We start from the raw sequence: 18,908 nt of genomic DNA, 5'->3' as shown, positions 1-18,908 counted from the left end.
GGCAGCATCGCTGAACAAGCTCTCAGTGGCTGCTTCCCTAAGGCTGTTAGTTCAGAATAATCAAAGGCACAATAAACAATTAAATCAAGATGGACAAGTCCAGAAACCACGACATGACACCAGCAGCTTTGTTTAGTGTTACGTTCTCTAGGAAGTCTAGAGATGCTGTTTACTGCTATGTTCCCTGGGTCATTTCAAAACAAAATAAAATCTTCATGCCGACCCTAAGAAGTAAAGCTAACCAGATCCACGCATATGTCTGACTAAGGACTGCACTCATTTCCACTATTTCTGCTAAGCCAATTCTTGTGGAAGGTTAAGAATGAGTTAAAGGTTAAACATTACTTTTTCTTCAAATTCCTCAAACAACACAGAATGAATAAAAAAAAGGGAAATCTACCTCAAGTAAACATTAAGGAAGAATACGGCAAATAAAGCACATTATATATGTATGTATATAATAATTATATATGTGATATGTTCATATATATTACTATGAATTACAAAATCAACGAAACAAAAAAAAATCTGTCCATTATTTATAAGATGACCAAATGAACTTAAATCAAGTCAAAGCACTTTCTTCATATTTAACTGAAAGTTTAGTATGTAAAGATGTTGACTATTGATGGCTTCAGTGGCCCTAATTGTTTCATTTATAGTGGCAGTTTCTCCTTTATGGATGCTGATGGAAGTGTTCACTCACAAGCATACTTGGAATAAACTGCCTTGTTTACCACTGATCTACTGTAATGATTTGGAAAGCTTCTATGTAGGAACTCCACCGAGGAATTTCCCCTGAAAACTGGCTTGGTTCATCTTCCTGAAATGAATGCAGGAAAAAGAAAGTCCCAGAAATTGGTAGAACAGGGAGGCAGGTGAGATTCTGAAGTTAATTTTTTTCTTTTTTTAAGTATTTAATTATTTATTCATTACCTTTTGTTGCCCTTGTTGTTTTATTGTTGTGGCATTTATTGTTGTTATTGATGTCGTCGTTGTTGGATAGGATAGAGAGAAATGGAGAGAGGAGGGGAAGACAGAGAGGGAGTTGAGGGGTAGTGCAGTGGATTTCAAGCACATGTGGAGCGAAGCACAAGGACCAGCCTGCGAATCCCGGTTTGAGTCCCCAGCTCCCCAACTTCAGGGGAGTTGCTTCACAGGCAGTGAAGCAGGTCTGCAGATGTCTTTCTCTTCCCCTCCTCTCTCCATTTCTCTCTGTTCTATCCAACGATGACATTAATAACAACAATAACTATAACAACAATAAAAAAGTTTAAAAGAAGAAAAAGAAAGATAGACACCTGCAGACCTGCTTCACTGCCTGTGAAGCAACTCCCCTGCAGGTGGGGAGCCAGGGGCTCCATATGCTGGTCCATTAATGCTTTTTGCCACATGCGTTTAACTCGCTGCGCTACCACCCGACTCCCCTGAAGTTCATTTCTAAAGCTCGGAGTCTGGCATATCTGTTCCTCTAGTTCCTTACTGTTAGTAGGTGCTGCTTTCTGTGCAATTAAGCCTTTAATTACCCCAGGAATGAAGATCTAGCCATTTTATTTACTTAAATGATTTATATTAGGGGCAGGGTACTGGCACACCTGGTTGAGAGCACACACCACAGTGCCCAAGGACCCAGGTTCAAGCTCCCAGTCCCCACCTGCAGGGGGAGTGCTTTACAAGTGCTGAAATAGCCTTGCAGGTCTTGGTCTCTCTCTCTCTCTCTCTCTCTCTCTCTCTCTCTCTCTCTCTATTTCTTTTTCTTTTTTTTTTAAAAAGACTCTTTAGAATTTTACAAATTTAATTTGAGGGGTTCGGGCGGTAGTGCAGTAGGTTAAGAGCACATGGCACAAAGTGCAAGGACCTGAGCAAGGATCCTGGTTCCACCCCTTGGCTCCCCACCTGCAGGGAGGTCGGTTCACAAGCAATAAAATAGGTCTGCAGGTGTCTATCTTTCTCTCCCCCTCTCTGTCTTCCCCTCCTCTCTCCATTTCTCTCTGTCCTATCCAACAACAATGGCATCAATAACAAAAACAAATAATAACCACAATAAGGATAAAACAACAAGGGCAACAAAAGAGGGAAAAATAGCCTCCAGGAGCAGTGGATTCATGGTGCAGGCACTGAGCCCCAGCAATAACCCTGGAGGCAAAAAATAATAATAATAATTTGATAGGACAGAGAGAAATTGAGAGGGAAGGGGGATAGAGTGGGAGAGAGAGAGACACCTTGAGACCTGCTTCACCACTTGTGAAACTTCCCCCCTGCAGGTGGAGAGCTGGGAGTTTGAAACCAGGTGCTTGCACATGGTAGTATGTGCACTTAATCAGGTGAGCCACAGTCCAGCCCCTCTTCCTCCCTATCTTCCTTTCCTTCTCAATTCCTACCTGTCTCTATTCAAAATAAATTAAAAAGTTTTTAAAAGATGATTATATTATATTTTATTATTATTATTATATTATCCTTGAGAAGGTTGCTGAGCTTCGTTCTATGTGTACTTAACCCAGTGTGTTATACTCCCCCCCCCAGCCCCTAGAATATAGCATTTCAATAGGCTGATCTCTCAATAGTTTTCCTGTCAAACAGATTCAAGTATATTCCCAGTAATTCAATGAAAAGGACAGATTGTAAATCAACGGTGAACAGCATATTCAACTCTGTCAAACTGCATATGATTATGGTTCTTGGATTCTACCTGCTTAGAATGATAACCTACTTATGACTAGCTCGACTTATTACATTTTAATTTGAAAACTCTAAGATCATATGACTTTTTTTGTTTTTACTATAGTATTCAGAATATGGTAAGATCCAAAGATTATGTTCCAGTGGAGTGGTAGAATTTTCTAGAGTACAGTGAGACTTTCATTTATCAACATGCCACAAACATAATTCTCATTTCAAAGGATATTCTTTAAAAAAAAAAAGCAACCATCTCTATAAATAAGTTATTTTCTTCCACCATTCTATTCCTTCTGTTGACTGACAGTGTTCTTCCTAATTTTTGGCTGAGATGTGATCACTCTATGCCTCTGAGTTTAGAACTCCAAGGATGCAGGATGCAGGGGTTATTACATAGAGTACTTAGTCTATAAGCGGTGTGGGTCAAGTTGTGGGTCATGTGAGAAGCTAATGGCCCTGAGCACCTGTCAGTCATTTTTGTTGTTATTATCTTCGTTTCCAATAAAGCAGTAGCATTCTCCGAGTGCCTCTGCACACAGATTTGTTAGGATTGAAATTACATAGCTGACGGGCATGGATTCGTGGCAGGGTTACCAAGGTTGTGGACACGATTTACATACCATTTAAGAGAGAGCACTTTGCAGAAAAAGCAAAGTGTTGGAAAACATCGCTAACTACAGGACACTGAAGATTCATTACAGCAGAAGGGTGATTGTGTGCCTTGGGGTCCAGAAGATGATGGGTTTGCCAAGACTCCTGTTTTACTTTCATCAGATCTTGGAAAGAGAGGCTCCAAGGGTTTTGAGAAAAACAACAAACTCAGTACAGTGCAGTCCGGGCTTGAGAATGGGGCCGTTTTTTGTACTTTGACAAACTGGTTTGATACTGTCGTTCATCGTGTTATCTCTTCTGAGCTAAGAAAGAGAAGCTGGCACTCCAAGGCAGGCTGCCAGGGATAGTTTAGCTTTGGCTATTTCACGTCAGTTCTGGCTAACGAATCCATTGATCTCATAATCACAAAAAGATGAGACTAGCTGGAGCCTATGGGCTGGCACTCATCATATGAAATGTCTCGAAGGTTTAGAGAATATCTGTTTGTGAAGTTTATGCATCAAAGACATAAACATGGCTGGCCCTTCAGTATTTGATCCAATGCTGTGCCAACTAGGCTTTTTCCTGCCTGTATTTGTTCTCCACCTTTGTTTTTTTTCTTACCCTAGACTGTATCACAGGGGTCTCTTGGCTATTGGGCTGCAGTTGGCCTTGACCAAGGAAAGAAAGGACACCAGAAAGGAGAACAGAGACAGGGAAGGATACTTCCATCACATTTTTGCCTTTGCTGGGAGCAGATCTTTGATTTTCTTTCTGGGCTAAAGTGAGGGGAGGGACTCTGATGAACGTCTGCACTGAGGATCTCAAAGACTTTGTTCTCTTAATCTTGTCCACTCCTGTGGAAAGAGGGTCCTACCTTAATTAATTCTCTCTCCCCCTCCCCCTTCCTCCCTTTATCTCCCTCCCTTTCTTTCGCTCTCTTCCTTCATCTTTCTTTCTCTCTTATTTTAGTTTTCTTATATTTGATAGGACAGAGAGAAATGGAGAGGGGAGGGGAAGATAGAGAGGGAGAGAGACAGAGAGACACCTGCAGATTTCCCTCTTCAGCTGGGGACAGGGACTAGAGCCCAGGTCCTTGGGCATGGTCATCTGTGTGCTCAGTTGTGTACACCACTGCTCAGCTCAGTTACTTTTCTTTCCTCCCGTCCCTTCCTCCCTCCCTTGCCAGGGCTTGGATTTGAGCTGTAGTCACAGGAAGGCACATTCAGTAGGTGGTGAGCCCTCTCCTGACCCCAGTTAACCCCCTTGAAGTACAGAATCTATTATTCCCCATCTGGATCTTGAGAAAAACACAGCTACTGAGATTTTTATTTTGTGATCTTCTAAATTGCTTTCATTAACTGCAATGGATCCCCCAAGCGAGAATTAGCTACAAGATATTGAAATTCTTTCCTTTTCTTCAGTTTTGCCCAATCAGTTCGATCTCTAAGAGAAGATGAATCTGCTGAGAACAGCTGTGTCTTACTCATAAGTGGACCACACTTCAGTGAAGTGCATGACCTTTTGCATAAAGTTGTTTTTTCAAAAACTTTTTTTTCTTACTTTCAAACAAGGAATCAGCGACATACAAAAATAACAACAAATTAAGTTCTAAGAGCCTAAAACAAACAGAAAGTAGTACAGAACATAAAGTAACAATGATTGTTGGAAACAAACATATTGCTTACCAAATAAATTCCAAATTCTCTATTAAAGTATTTACCTTTCTGCTAAGGTAAATACAATTTTGTTGTCAATTTTAAAACACAGCAGGAAGACAAGACTCCCCCTCCCCATTCCTTCAGTGTATAGCAGTTTCTCATTTAAGGAAACACAGGGCTATGGGTTAATGGGTTAATTTGAGGTTTCTTTCAATGTTTACATGTTTACTTTTTTCTACGGTGACTGACTGCCTTACCTTTTGTACTATTTTCTATTCTGTTGACTTATCACTGTGCTGCTTATATAGTTTCTATCTTCTCGGCTTATTCTTATGCTACTCAGCCTTTTAGAAGGTTTTCAAAACCAGTGCATTTTCTTTACTATCACATTTTTAAGCATACAGGTAACATGACCTCTAGTACAACAGTTTTTGTATATTTCATGCTCTCTATCTCTTTTAAGGTTTTAAATTTGTTAATATTTTATTTATTTATTTGATAGAGATAGAGAGAAATGGAGAGGAGAGGAGGACGTAAAGAGGGAGAGAAACAGAGAGACACCTGCAGCCCTGCTCCACCTCTCATGAAGCTTTCCCCCTGTAGGAAGGGTCCCTCAGGTTCTCTGTGAACGTGGGTTTTCATTTTTCTTTTAAAATAAAAAGGGGGAGTGGGGCGGTAGTGCAGCAGGTTAAGCACACGTGGTGCAAATCGCAAGAACCAGCAGAAGGATCCCGGCTGGAGACCCCGGCTCCCCACCTGCAGGGGAGTCACTTCACAGGCGGTGAAGCAGGTCTGCAAGTGTCTGTCTTTCTCTCCTCCTCTCTGTCTTCCCCTCCTCTCTCCATTTCTCTCTGTCCTATCCAACAACGACAGCATCAATAACAACAATAATAATTACAACAATAAAACAAGGGCAACAAAAAGGGAGTAAATAAATATTAAAGATAAAGAATTAAAAAAAATAAAATAAAAAGGAGGGAGTTGGGTGACTACTCAGCTGGTAGGGTACACTCTTCATCTTGTGCAAGGACGTGGGTTTAAAACTCCCCGTCCCAGTCCCCATGGACAGGGTAAAGCCTGCTGGGGCTTGGGGTGGGCTTCCCTAGCGTTGGGCCAGTGCTGTAGTATCTCTCATCTGTTTGTCTGTGTATGCTCCTGTACTCTCACCCTCTATCTAAAATAAAGCAAAAAAGGAAGAAGAATCTGCTGGGAGACATGGAATTGTGCAGCTACAAAGCCACAAAGCCACAGAAACAGTCAAGGTGGCTGGGTGAGCACACGCATTACCACGTGCGGGGACCCAGGCTCTAGCCACAGCTCCCCACATGCAGGGGGGATGCTGTGAGCAGCAAAAGAGGTCTGAAGGTGTCTCTCTCTTTCTCTCCCTCTTTATCTCTCCATCCCCTCTTAGTTTCTCTCTGTCCTATCAAATAAAAATAAAAGAGAAAGAAAGGGCCACCAGGAGCGATAGATTCTTACTGCTGGCACGGAGCCCCAGTAAAAAGTCTGAGGTCTGGAGTTAAATCTCCCCCCGGCATTGTATGTGCTGGAATGATGTTCTGGTTCTCTCCCCGCTCTTTAATTTTTAAAATTTATTTATTATTGTATAGAGACAGAGAGAAATTGAGAAGGGAAAGGGAGATAGAGAGAGGGAGAAAGAGACACCTGCAGCCCTGCTTCACCACTCATGAAGCTTTCCATTGTAGGTGGGGACCAGGGTTTTGAACCTGGGTCCTTGCAAACTGTCATGTGAGCACTTAACCAGGTGTGCCACTACATGAGCCTCCCGATTCTCTCTGTGAATCATTAATAAATAAAACTAGTCTTCAAATAAAAAAATAAAGAAACAAAGGCATACTGCCAAATTAATGAATTCATACAAACTTTCAATTGTAACTCAGTAGGTTCAAAAGCAAACATATTGATTATTAATTAATCCCAAAATACAAATTGAGGGGTTTACTTTTGGGAGTTTTCTTGGAAGGGATTCATATAGGTTTAAGTGAATCAGCAGATTCATGATGATGGTATCCCAAGAATTGTGCTATTAGAAATATTATAGAGAAAAGGCACCAAGTTCAGTGGTTTCAGTACCAGCATGTTGTCTTATTCTTATATCTTTTCTTACATAGCAAACTTTTATGGGTATTCAAGGAAATATCATTTTTTAATATAAGAAATAAAAATGCCCCACTGATTTCAGATATAGAAATTATAGGGGTAAAGTGGACTTCCATGATTTGATTTTCAACTTTCTGTGGGATTTTATTAAAGTAAGTCAAGAGAAGTTTGTGATTTATTAAAAGTGCATGGCACTTTTTAAAATTTCATAGACTTAGTTACTCTGATGAACAGCATATCCTTGAGTGGAGTTAAAGAAATCTCAACCTTTCTTGAGATTTAACCCAGAAATGCATGACTGTCAAACGCAGAGATGTAAGGTAACACTGCATATTACAGAGCGGTATAATAAAGAGCACTGCATGATTAAATGTTTGCTGTACAAACTGTGGTCCTGTCTAATTTTCTCACCCACAATGATGTGTTTAGGTAAGAACTGACAGGTAGGGAGTCAGGCAGTAGTGCAGCAGGTTAAGTGCATATGGCATGAAGCGCAAGACCAGCGTAAGGATCCTGGTTCGAGCCCCAACTCCCCAACTGCAGGGGAGTCGCTTCACAGGCGGTGAAGCAGGACTGCAGGTGTCTATCTTTCTCTCCCCTGTCTTCCCCTCCTCTGTCCATTTCTCTCTGTCCTATCTAGCAACAGTGACAGTAATAGCTACAACGGTAATAAAAAAAAAAGGGCAACAAAAGGGAAAATAAATAAATATAAAAAAATTTAAAAAGGAACTGACAAGTAATGTAAAAATGGACACTCAGTTGATTAATGAGATGTATGATGCGTTCATACAACTTCTTGTCTAAATGCCCATAAAGGTTATCAGAAAAAGCGAGGTGGGTGGTGGCTGATGTCAGAGTTTGGTTTGAGACCCACATGTCAGTCACTGAACAGAGAGTTTGAAATCTAACATGATTTGGGAGGGGTAACATTGGGAGGAAATGCAGGAGAGAAAAGCAAAATGAATGAAACAGGTCTAAATATATCTTCCTAGCCTAGATATGGCCCAAGGAGATTCATTCAATAAGAGAAGCAATGACTTAGCATTTGTTATTATTATTATTATTATTATTGGATAGAGATAGTCAGAAATTGAGAGGGAAGGGGTGATAGAGAGGGAGAGAGGCAGAGAGATACCTGCAGCCCTGCTTCACCATTCGCAAAGCTTTCCCCCTGCAGGTGGGGACCGGGGGCTTGAACCTGGGTCCTTGCACATTCTAACATGTGCGCTCAACCAGGTGCACCACCACCCAGGCCTAACTTAGCATTCTTATATGCTCAGTGTCTTCAAGCATGAATGCCAAATGACTTACTTTCACTTGATGAATAATCTTGTGGGTCAAGTATTCCTGACTCCTGCAGTGATCTAATACATGAGTCCACCAGCTCCAGCCCCGTTGTGAGTTCATCTTCGATATCTTTTTGACCATCTGAAACAGTATTTTAAAGTGATGGAAAGGCACACACTCATTTGCTCATAGGAAACCTTCACTTCATAAACAAGTGCATCCTACCAAGCGATCACTTCTATGGAGTTCTCAAGAGAGGACATCTTGTAGGCCTTGGCCAGTCAGTACTCAAAGACAGGACAAACATTCATGATGGGAATAAAATCATCAGGGAATAGAAAGATCTAAACTCCCATGACAGAGAAGGCTCTCAAAACACCTGTATTTATTTAACTAAATGAATATGTAGTGGCATTGTCACTTGCAGTTTTAAGAGACTTGTTCTGAAGTTTATGAAAAAAATCTAGTAACAGTTGATGGGGCTAGACCTCTAATAGATCCCTCTCTCCACCATCACTGGTCACTTTCATCAGGAACATCATCAAAAGCTCTCTTGTGGGCCTCTCCAGGACTTGTTTCCAAAGGGAGGCTGGTCAGCCTACTCTGTCACGCAGGAAGACTGGTCCTGAAATGAGTGCAGCCTAGAATGTCCCCAGCTGTGACCATGGACTGTGAGCTGAGACTGACAGGGATGCAGAGGTCACACAGGCTCCTGAGCTAAATATGAATAGATATGGGACCTGGGTCAGATCAGTGAGGCTTACAGTTAACGATATTCGGATACTTTCCTCATATATGGAGCCACTCTCTGCCCTGGATCCCGCTCTCTAGTCCTAGTCTCAACTCTGACACCATCTCCCTAGACGATACTTTTAGCCCACCTGAATGTTAACTATAGGGCAAAAATCACTAAAGTCGTGGGCCCCTTGGAATATACCTAAAATAGGCTTCTTAGCTTCTTCCCACAGGAAGATTCATATTCTACCTGCTCTATTCTTACCTTTGGATTCCAGATTATTAAACAATTTGTCCTGATTTATATCTTACTGCTTTTCAGTCAACAAATTGCAGATGATACCACGACGCCATTCTGACTTCCCTGGGCAGATGACCTCACAATGTGTCTGGAGCCCCACCTCCCCAGAGCCCTGCCCCACTAGGGAAAGATAGAAACAGGCTGGGGGGGTATGGAACCACCTGCCAATGCCCATATCCAGTGGAGAAGCAATTACAGAAGCCAGACCTTCCACCTTCTGTATCCCAAGAATAATTCTGGACCATATTCCCAGGCAGGGGTAAAGAATAGGGAAACTTCCAGTGGAGGGGATGGGACATGGGACTCTGGTGGTGGGAACTGTGTGGAATTGTACCCCTGTTATCTTACAGTCTGGTTAATCATTATTAAATCACTAAAAAAAATTAAAAAAGAAATCTAACCAGTAAAGACCCATATAAAAGTAAGCTCATCAAGAAGCTATGCTTTACCTTGCGACTGCCAGTGGAACTGCTCTTCTGCGGAACTGTGAAAACAGAAAAAAAAAACAAAGGTGTAACTCATGTGCTGGAAGTGAAAGGAACTCGCGTTGTAAGGTATAATGACAGTAGTGGTGGCTTTACGGCCCTTCCTCTGGTGTCCTCCTGAGAAAAGAGATCCCATTTTGATATAATCTTAATAGTGGTCCATTTGATGGATCTCTCTTTGGACTCACTGTTGTTAGCATGCTACAGGTGCACACCGCTCAGCGATTTTCAGACGAGCAGCCCATATTCCTCCAATGCCCAGCCTATTCATTTTGGCCCTTAAAATAGCTTCTACATATGTGCATTTCTACCCAATTTTAACGTTTTTAAAATACAGCTTTGAATAGTACCTGCAGACTTTGTGAAATGGTCTCAGTAGTAACTTCCTCTACCCTCATTAGTTATAATAAGCATGAGAGAAGGCTAAAATGAGAGAAGATGGAATACATCTACATTGTCCTCTAGATGTGTCATATAAGCAGTTATTTCTGTTGACTATTCTAGTTTAATTTATGCAATGCCAAAATTATGACACTACCACCAAATGGATATAGAATTCTCAGACTCTGACCTTACAAACACACCTCATGTAATGACCCAGAAAAAAAACAGTATGCCAAAGACAATTCCAGGGAACACCTACAGAGGCAACAGAGACTTATTTTGAATGACTACTGACTATATAATTCAGCTGGGGTTATGGTAATGTGCTATTAAATCGCACATCTTACTAACTATAAATAATACATATTTTTGAACACTAAGACTTATTAAGGGTGGGGTGAGTAGTAGTGTACTTGGTGAAGATTACATATTACCATGAGCAAGGACCCAGTTTCGAGTCCTGTGGCTCCTGGAAGACCAGCTCTACTCTCCTTACAGAAGCACTGAGGACTGCATCCCACCCACCACTATCCCCTACCCCACACAGGGAAGAGATCCTGTGAATGCCCAAAACAGGAAGTGAGAAAACTACTTCCTGCTTATACTTACCTGGCAGGGGAGATACCATGATCACGAAAACTACTTCCTGCTCAAACCACAAAAGAACAGTTGCGACGCTCTTGTCCTTTTGAGTCCCTTAGCAAGATGGACTCCAGAAACACCAAATGGAGGAAAAGCTAACTGCCAACCCAAGAAGACTGAATATGGGAGAATTACATCTCCGTGCTGCTAAAATAGAAGCTGGAGTGACGCTTCTGTAGAGTGAATGTGACACCACGAAATACAGCCATAGATCATTTGAGCAAAGAAACTCAGTCAGTAGAATTTCAAAGGCATTTCTTGCTTCTCTATCACCCATTTCCGTAATATGGAGCTGGGAGAAATAAGTCTGGGGTCATCTACCACAGCTTTAAGGTCCCCTCTAATAACAGGTGATTTCAGGTGAAGGACTGCATGTCTGTCCTACTATTCCATAATCTTTACTTTCTCCTCATCTCTGCCAAAGGCGTTTCAGTTATATATGTAACAGAAACAAGAAGAAGCACTTTTTTGTCCTGTCTTTTTTTTTTTTGCAGTTGAATAAACTACCTTTAGCAGTGTCTAGGAAAGTATCTTTGCAAAACGAAGGCAACTTTCTTTTTCTTTTTTTTTAAATTTTTTAAATATATTTATTCCCTTTTGTTGCCCTTGTTTTATTGTTGTAGTTATTATTGTTGTTGTCGTTGTTGGATAGGACAGAGAGAAATGGAGAGAGGAGGGGAAGACAGAGAGGAGGAGAGAAAGATAGACACCTGCAGACCTGCTTCACCGCCTGTGAAGCGACTCCCCTGCAGGTGGGGAGCCAGGGTTCAAACCGGCATCCTTATGCAGGTCCTTGTGCTTTGCACCACCTGCACTTAGCCCGCTGCGCTACAGCCCGACTCCCTGAAGGCAACTTTCTTTGCACACAGGAGGAGCATTCATCACAGAAGTCATCTCCTGCTCCCTTTAACACGAGAAAATGCATTCAGAGTATGACTGAACACAGAAAACAGAAATCCCCAGGCAACCCTGGTTTGGGTTTTATTTCCTTAAAATGTGCACTGTGCTCTCTGTGTTTGGAGATTCCTTGCAGCTCCATGTTAGGAACTTGCTCCTGACTCTTAAAAATTGCCCTAAGGCTATGCTTTAATAGATAAAAACTATTTACTCATCCAATAAGCACAGATTATACCTGTGTGAGAGACATGTTTATTTCAGGGGTTTAAGAGTTACTTGTAGTGAACTCTTTCTTCCAACAATATAATCAAATTTAATATAATATGAAAGGCATATTTGATGTGGTTATAACTTCAGTGCAGGTTCAGATTTAGGAAATAAAGTTCACTTTTCCTATTGGACTACTGTGTCTTGTAGAAGAAATTGAAATGACCTCTAAAGAACTTAAATTAACCCCACCTGCAGGAGGAAATCTTTGATTATTTCTATCCAATAAATAAATAAAAATTATCTTTACATGTCATAGATCAGACAAGAGGATAATAACCAAAATATATAAAGAGCTCACCAAACTCAGCAACAAGAAAACAAGTGACCCCATCCAAAAATCAGGAGAGGATATGAACAGAATATTCACTACACAAGAGATCCAAAGGTCAATAAACATATGAAAAAATGCTCCAATTCATTGATTGTCAGAAAAATGCAAAAAAAGACAACAATCCTCACTTCACTCCTGTCACGGTGTCATACATCAGAAAAGGTAGCAGCAGCAAATGCTGGAGAGGTTGTGGGGACAAAGGAACCCTTCTGCATTACCAATTTATATTACTGATGGGAATATAAATTGGTCCAACTCCCGTGGAGAGCAGTCTGGAGAACTCTCAGAAGGCTACAAGTGGACCTAGCCTATGACTCGGCAATTTTTTGTCTTTTACTTTAGTGCAATACACCAACTCCAGTCCAGGTTCTGCTTAGTAAACATTTCTTTATAACAAAGGGCATCATAATCTATACTTGACTTTTAAACATATACATAAAGATGCATATAAGTCTGTAATTCCAGGAAAGTTTTAGAAATAAGCATTAAGAGGGAATCGGGCGGTAGCGCAGCAGGCTAAGTGCAAGTGGTGCAAAGCACAAGGACCAGACCAGCGGAAGGATCCTGGTTTGAGCCTCAGGCTCCCCACCTGCAGGGGAGCCACTTCACAGTCACTTCCCTCTCCTTTACCCCGCTGGTGCAGAAGGTGGTGATTTTGCCTTGTGTAATTGTGTCTCTGCTTTCACATAGTCCCACAACCAATGTCCATGTCCAGCAGAAGGTCAAGGGCTTTGGACACAGATTCTACCAGGACCTGAAATGTTTGTCACCAGGATTTCTGTTTTAGTATCATCATGAAAAAAAAGAAAGAAAGAGAGAAAGAAAGAAAAAGAATGAAAGGAAGGAAGGGAGGAAGGAAGGAAGGAAGGAAGAAAGAAAGAAAGAAAGAGGAAGGAAGAAGTAAAGAAATAAAGGAAGGAAGAGAGAGAAAAGAAAATAGAAAAAAGAAAAGAAAAAGGAAGGAAGGAAGGAAGGAAGGAAGGAAGGAAGGAAGGAGGTAGGACATCAGTTTAAACCAAAGACTAGCCATGTTCCCTGAGAAGAGCTTTTCAATCTCATCTTTCCCAGCATGATAGTCTCATCCACCTTCAGGCCATGGTTAATATCTATCTACAAAAGTTCAGAGTTTTCTTAATATTAGAAAAAGATACAAAGGTGGCCAGTGGTTGCTACGGCTATTCTGTCTGTTCTGCCCCTGTTCAATTACACTTTCTTATTTTCCTGTTTAACTTCTCTTGCCTTGGGCTTCAGCGCCCACAGTGGATCATGCGGTACTGTCATGGCGCCCTATCCCACTCAAGCTGAGGTAGAGGTAAGGAAGTGTGTGCTTCTGTTCAGTGTGCCTTTAAGAGAAGCAACCCACCCAGGGCATCTGCCAGAGAAACTAGCTATGAGATAAATCGCTTCTGGGATGATGTTTGATTCTAGTCTACAGGAATGAGGGTGCTTTGGTTTATGGCGGCTGTGTGATCTAAAGCTAAATAAAGCATCTTATAGTTGAAGATTTTGCATGCAGCCCAATCATAAGGGTATGTGTTGGCTGCAGAATCAAATAGCCAGAGCCGGGGAGACAGCATCATAGTTATGCATAAAAACTCTCCTGCCTGACGATCCGAGGTCCCAGGTCCAACCTCCAGCACCACCATGAGCCAGAGCTCAGCAGGGCTCTGGTGTTTCTCCCTTCCACCTCCTCCCATTCCCTCCTCTCTCCATATCTCTCTCTCTTGTTAAAATAAAAATGATTAAAGTATGTAAAAATATCTTTGGTCAAACATCCCAAATACAGTGGAAATGCTGCTACATCATAGACAGTGGTCAACTTCATCTTGGTTTTCCCAAACTGACATTCTATATTTGGTCTTCCTGAAACATCTTTCACTAAAGAAAAGCCCAGGCAGTAGCACAAAGCAGGTCTTCTGCCCACTGTTCTAAGTGTGGTCCTTATTTCTTTCACCAAATCCTGGGACTTTAGACTTGCACTGTGACCAAAAGGAACTCTAAAACTTTCCTGTGTGTTTACCATAAAGCTTCACCTTATCAGGCAATTTGCTGCTTCAAGGCTTCATAGGTACAACCTCACTTGAAATAGTGACAATCACTAATCGGCTGCCAAGCTATCTGTTCCCCTTTATAGAAAATGTCTGGCTAGCAAAATTAGAAACAGCACAAAGTTCTGCAAAAGATTTTTAAGTCTGCTGCTCCCAGGACCCAGGTTTGATCCCAGCACCACTAAAAGCCTGAGCTGAGAAGAGTGATAGCTGAAAACTGATAGTGGGAATTGTGTGGAACTGGACCCCTCTTATCCCACAGTCTTGTTGACCATTATTACATCACTAACAATAAAAAAGTTGAAAAACAAGGGAACACATATACAAAATAAACAAATAAGAAAATACTTGAGGAGTCAAACACTCTTATGAAGACAACAGACTGTACTTTTATTTTATACCTCTGCGTTTACATATTACTGCTTTTCAATGCTTGACTATATATTTTGCTTCAAGAGAAAGTCACAATGGGCAAAACAAACAAACAAACAAACAAACAAAAACAAACAAAAAAACATTCCTCTAAGGGGGAAGGGGGAGGCATGGTCATTCCCACACAGCTCTTTTCCAAATACATTTTACACCTGTACATTGTAGCCTCTCTCTCTCTCTCTCTCTCTCTCTCCTCTCTCCCTCCCTCCCTCTCCTGACTGTTCAATTCTACTGCTCTTATAGACTTGAGCAAACTCATTTTCTTCTCTTTTATTTATTTAACCCATCCCATATTTCATTCACTCAGGCTTCCCTTTTAAATGGAACTTTACTTCCACTTATAAATGTACCATGATGTGTTCCTAGCAGCTACTAATTGGGGATAATTATACAAAGATAAATCAGGGCTCTTCAGTGGCAGTTGTCCTGAGCTCATCTGTGTGCTGCTACTGATGCCTCCGTGTTGGTTTACAACAGTTGGGCAAAGCCAGGCCTCCGAGGAGAAGCTTGATGAAGCAGCTCGGGAAACGAGCAGCAGTCTGAGGGCATCCTTCATTTCTAAAGTGTGGGTTTCATCTGGCTATAGAGGGACAGGGAAAACCTTTCTGTGCTGAATGGCCTCCGTGAGCTGAGCTGGTGGTGCTGGTTCAGTTCAGTCATCCCAGAACCCAATGGCTGACTCCCATCAGTCTCTCTCAGGAGACACACTAGGGAAGGTAGGCTTTGTCATGTTGACTGGGCGTTTCCAAAAGTATCGAGGAAGGTGACATGGTCAAAGGGTCTCCAAGGACTAGAACATCCTTCAAAGTGGAGGTTATCAGCCCTGCAGGAAGTGAGAGCCATGCAGGGGAGACTTGTTTCTCATGTTCTTTCCCTATTCAGAAAGAGACCCCTAGGGGGGAAAAAGTTTTTTATTTCTCATTTATTTCTCATTGCTAGGGGTGGTCTGAATTTTCACTACAGACCCATCAAGGGCAAAATCAATTACTACTTCTTTCTTACTATGATGAGTTGATATTAAAATGTGTGAGTGACAAGGGTTAACATGCTGGGAGACAGAATGAAGTGAAATCACTCCTTTTGTGGCCCAGAAGACAGATTTCTCTTGCTTTACTGGAGAAACGGTTAGTCATTTAAAAATAATAGTGCAGGTTAGGACAACTGAATTTTTTTTTGTTTTTTTTGTTAGAGGAGGCTCAAAGTAAAAACACAAATGAAAATCTTACCTCCCTTTATGCCCTTTGGACCTTCAAAACATATCCTATGAAAAAAAAAAACAAAAAAACAAAACACCCTTCCCACACTTAAAAGTACATCAGTAGTGTTCTTTTTTTTTTTTTTTTCCTTCGGAAAATGACTTATGCTCCATTGTGTCTGAATGAGCTAGACTGTGAGTGTCATTTTGGTGAACTCATAAAAATCAGTCTTTCCTTATTTTACATCGCTGATTCTGACTTCCTATCTTCTTTTTTTTTAAATTAGTGATTTAACATTGATTTACAAAATTGTAAGATAACAGGGGCACAACTTCGCACCATTCCCACCACCAGAGCTCTGAATCCTCATTCCCTGTACTGTAAGTAACGCAGTTCTCTATTATTTCTACAACTGTCTTTATTTGCCCTCCTCTCCCCATTTTTTTCCCCTATGGTCCCATCATCTCTTCCTTTCCTGTCACACCAACCCCTATTACTACATTCAAATGTCCCTTTCTTTTTCTTCTTATCTGTCTGGGTCCTGACGGAGCTGGAGTTCAGAGCCCTCTGGTCATCTCCCACTATCATTTCTCCCCCACTGGGAGTATAGACCAAAATTCTTTATGGGGTGCAGAAGGTAGAAGGTCTGGCTTCTGTCACTGCTTCTCTGCTGGGCATGTGTGTTGGCAGGTGGATCTACACTCCCAGCCTGTTTCTGTTTCCTTAGTGGGGCAGGGCTCTGGAGAGGGGAGGTTCCAGGACACTTTGGTAGGTCCTCCATCTAGGGACTGACTTTGTATCTTCTTACCAACCTCATCTCACTTTGGCTCAAATAAGGAAACTTTAACTTGTCTAAATCAGTCAAATCCAAAGGGTCATTCGTACCTATGATATTTTTTTCTTGCTTTACAGGTACTGAACTTAAACTCTAGCCTGTTGTGATATATTTCAAAACAGTTGAGCAACTTCATGTGTATGCATCCTTGAAAGGCACATGAAGCTGGATTTAAGAAAAGGGCGGAAGGGTAGACAATTCAACAGGTAAGACATAGGTTCTAACCCAACCACTTATAAGAGTGCCAAAGCCCTGGGGGAAGCTCTACTAACATGATTTCTCTTTCTGTTTAAGTGACAAAAGCATCCTGGGAATGATGAGATCACCAGGGACACTCTGGCTCCAAAAAATACCCCCCCACACACACATACCACAGAACCACTGGGGAAACAGTTCAGCTGGTTGAGCACAGGACTTGCATGTCTTAGACTCCAAATTTGATCCTAGTGAGATCATGTGCCAAAGTGATACTCTGCCTTTACTTTCTTTCATAGGAAACAATCCAATTCAATCTTAATAAAAAGAATGTCTTATTTGTTACAAATAATAATAACTGAGCTCTTCAAAACACTGAAGGAAACATGTACTATCTACTGGAAATTGATGAGTGAAGGTGTCAGCTTATAAACTAAACTCATATCAGATAGTCACACTTGACCGAGGTTGCACCATTTAACAAGGAGAAATTGTTAATGGAATTGACGAAATTGCTGCTTTTTTTTTTTCCTGAGTCCTCTTTCGACAGAAGCCATTGCTTTGTATGTTCCAACGATGCTTATATTCTGCAAGTTAAAATGAAAGGGGAGAATTCCACTCACACCACAAAGTCCACAGGGAGATGTGAACTGAACCCATTTTGAATTCCTCCCCTGTAACTGCAGCCACTTCCATACAGCAGGTAATTCTGGCCAAGTAAGTCTGGCCAATTAAAGCACACACGACACTTACGTCAGGGATGTGTGTGATCGGTTGCAGTTTGCTACAAATTCTTGCCACTTGATTCACTGAGAAATGTTATCTGACTGGAAGTCTCTTGAGTCCCTTGAGTTTGAACTGGCCTGATCCTGTTTATGTTATCCCTGGTGCAGAAATGATACTTCATGACTCTTAACTGTTTAAGCCTAACAGATCAACTGCTAAAATCCCTTTACGATAGAAAGTTTCTTTGTGGAAGCAAACCTCTCTATAAGGAGCATGACAACTGGTTGGCAGCCATCCTGGAAGGAAGCCCAAGCTAGTCAAGTGGAGAGAGAGGGGCCATGGGCAGGAGTTCTGGGGCACCATCTTTCTGAGCCCAGAGAAGAATGTGGAGAGAGAGCATCAGTGAACACTAGTGTAAGAGAAGAGCTATCCAGAGGAATCCAGTTTGAATTCTTGACCAATAGGATCCAGTACAAGCAAAGCAACATTGTTAAAGGCACCAAAGTTTGGGCCAGCTTATAAAGCATACCAGATAACAACAGAACACCACACTTTCTGTCAGCCAACATTGGTAAGGGAAACTGATCTAATCATTGGCTATGTTTAAAGGGTATAATGAAGGTCTGTAAGTTTTCTAGAAGGGGAAAATACTTGTCAAACCAGAAGTTTCAACATTTAACCTCCTTCTTCACTGCAGCTTGAATACATTCTTCTTCTAATTTAATTCTGCAACAAACTGGAATTGGATACACACTTTATGTAACACACATTTTGAATTCCTGCGATTACAACTAAAATAAGTAAAACTCTTATAGTCCTTTATCTTGAGGGAAAACAAGTGTGAAGTGGAAACAAACAAACAAATAAATTTAAAAAATTAGAAATGATTAGCAGGTGAAGTAGAAGGCATGACAAGTGATAATCTGATGGCATAATCTAGTAATATATGTGACTCAGATGCCATTGCTTAGCAGCAGAGTGGCCTGAGATAGAAATGACGGGATCAAATTGGATAGTGGGAATATGGAGGGGATTTCCCTGAGAGTATTGACATAGCAGGTCTCTCATATGAGCTAAAGATGAAGCAAATGAAAA

At 41.3% G+C, this 18,908-nt stretch overlaps 1 protein-coding gene across 5 annotated transcripts in view; it reads right to left on the bottom strand.

The window, feature by feature from the left end:
• Positions 1 to 18,908, bottom strand: part of CTNND2 (catenin delta 2) — a 767,681-nt gene that overhangs the window by 297,237 nt on the left and 451,536 nt on the right. For all 5 annotated transcript variants that reach the window (XM_060191168.1, XM_060191170.1, XM_060191172.1 and 2 more), the window contains 2 exons: positions 9,822 to 9,856; positions 8,361 to 8,477 (listed from right to left, as the gene is read on the bottom strand). In XM_060191168.1, the coding sequence (XP_060047151.1) occupies positions 8,361 to 8,477; positions 9,822 to 9,856 (152 nt within the window). The remainder of the gene's footprint in view (positions 1 to 8,360; positions 8,478 to 9,821; positions 9,857 to 18,908) is intronic.

This window comes from Erinaceus europaeus, chromosome 5, assembly GCF_950295315.1.
Source record: "Erinaceus europaeus chromosome 5, mEriEur2.1, whole genome shotgun sequence".
Lineage (NCBI taxonomy): Eukaryota > Metazoa > Chordata > Mammalia > Eulipotyphla > Erinaceidae > Erinaceus > Erinaceus europaeus.
This window is presented reverse-complemented; position numbering and strand designations above follow the sequence as displayed.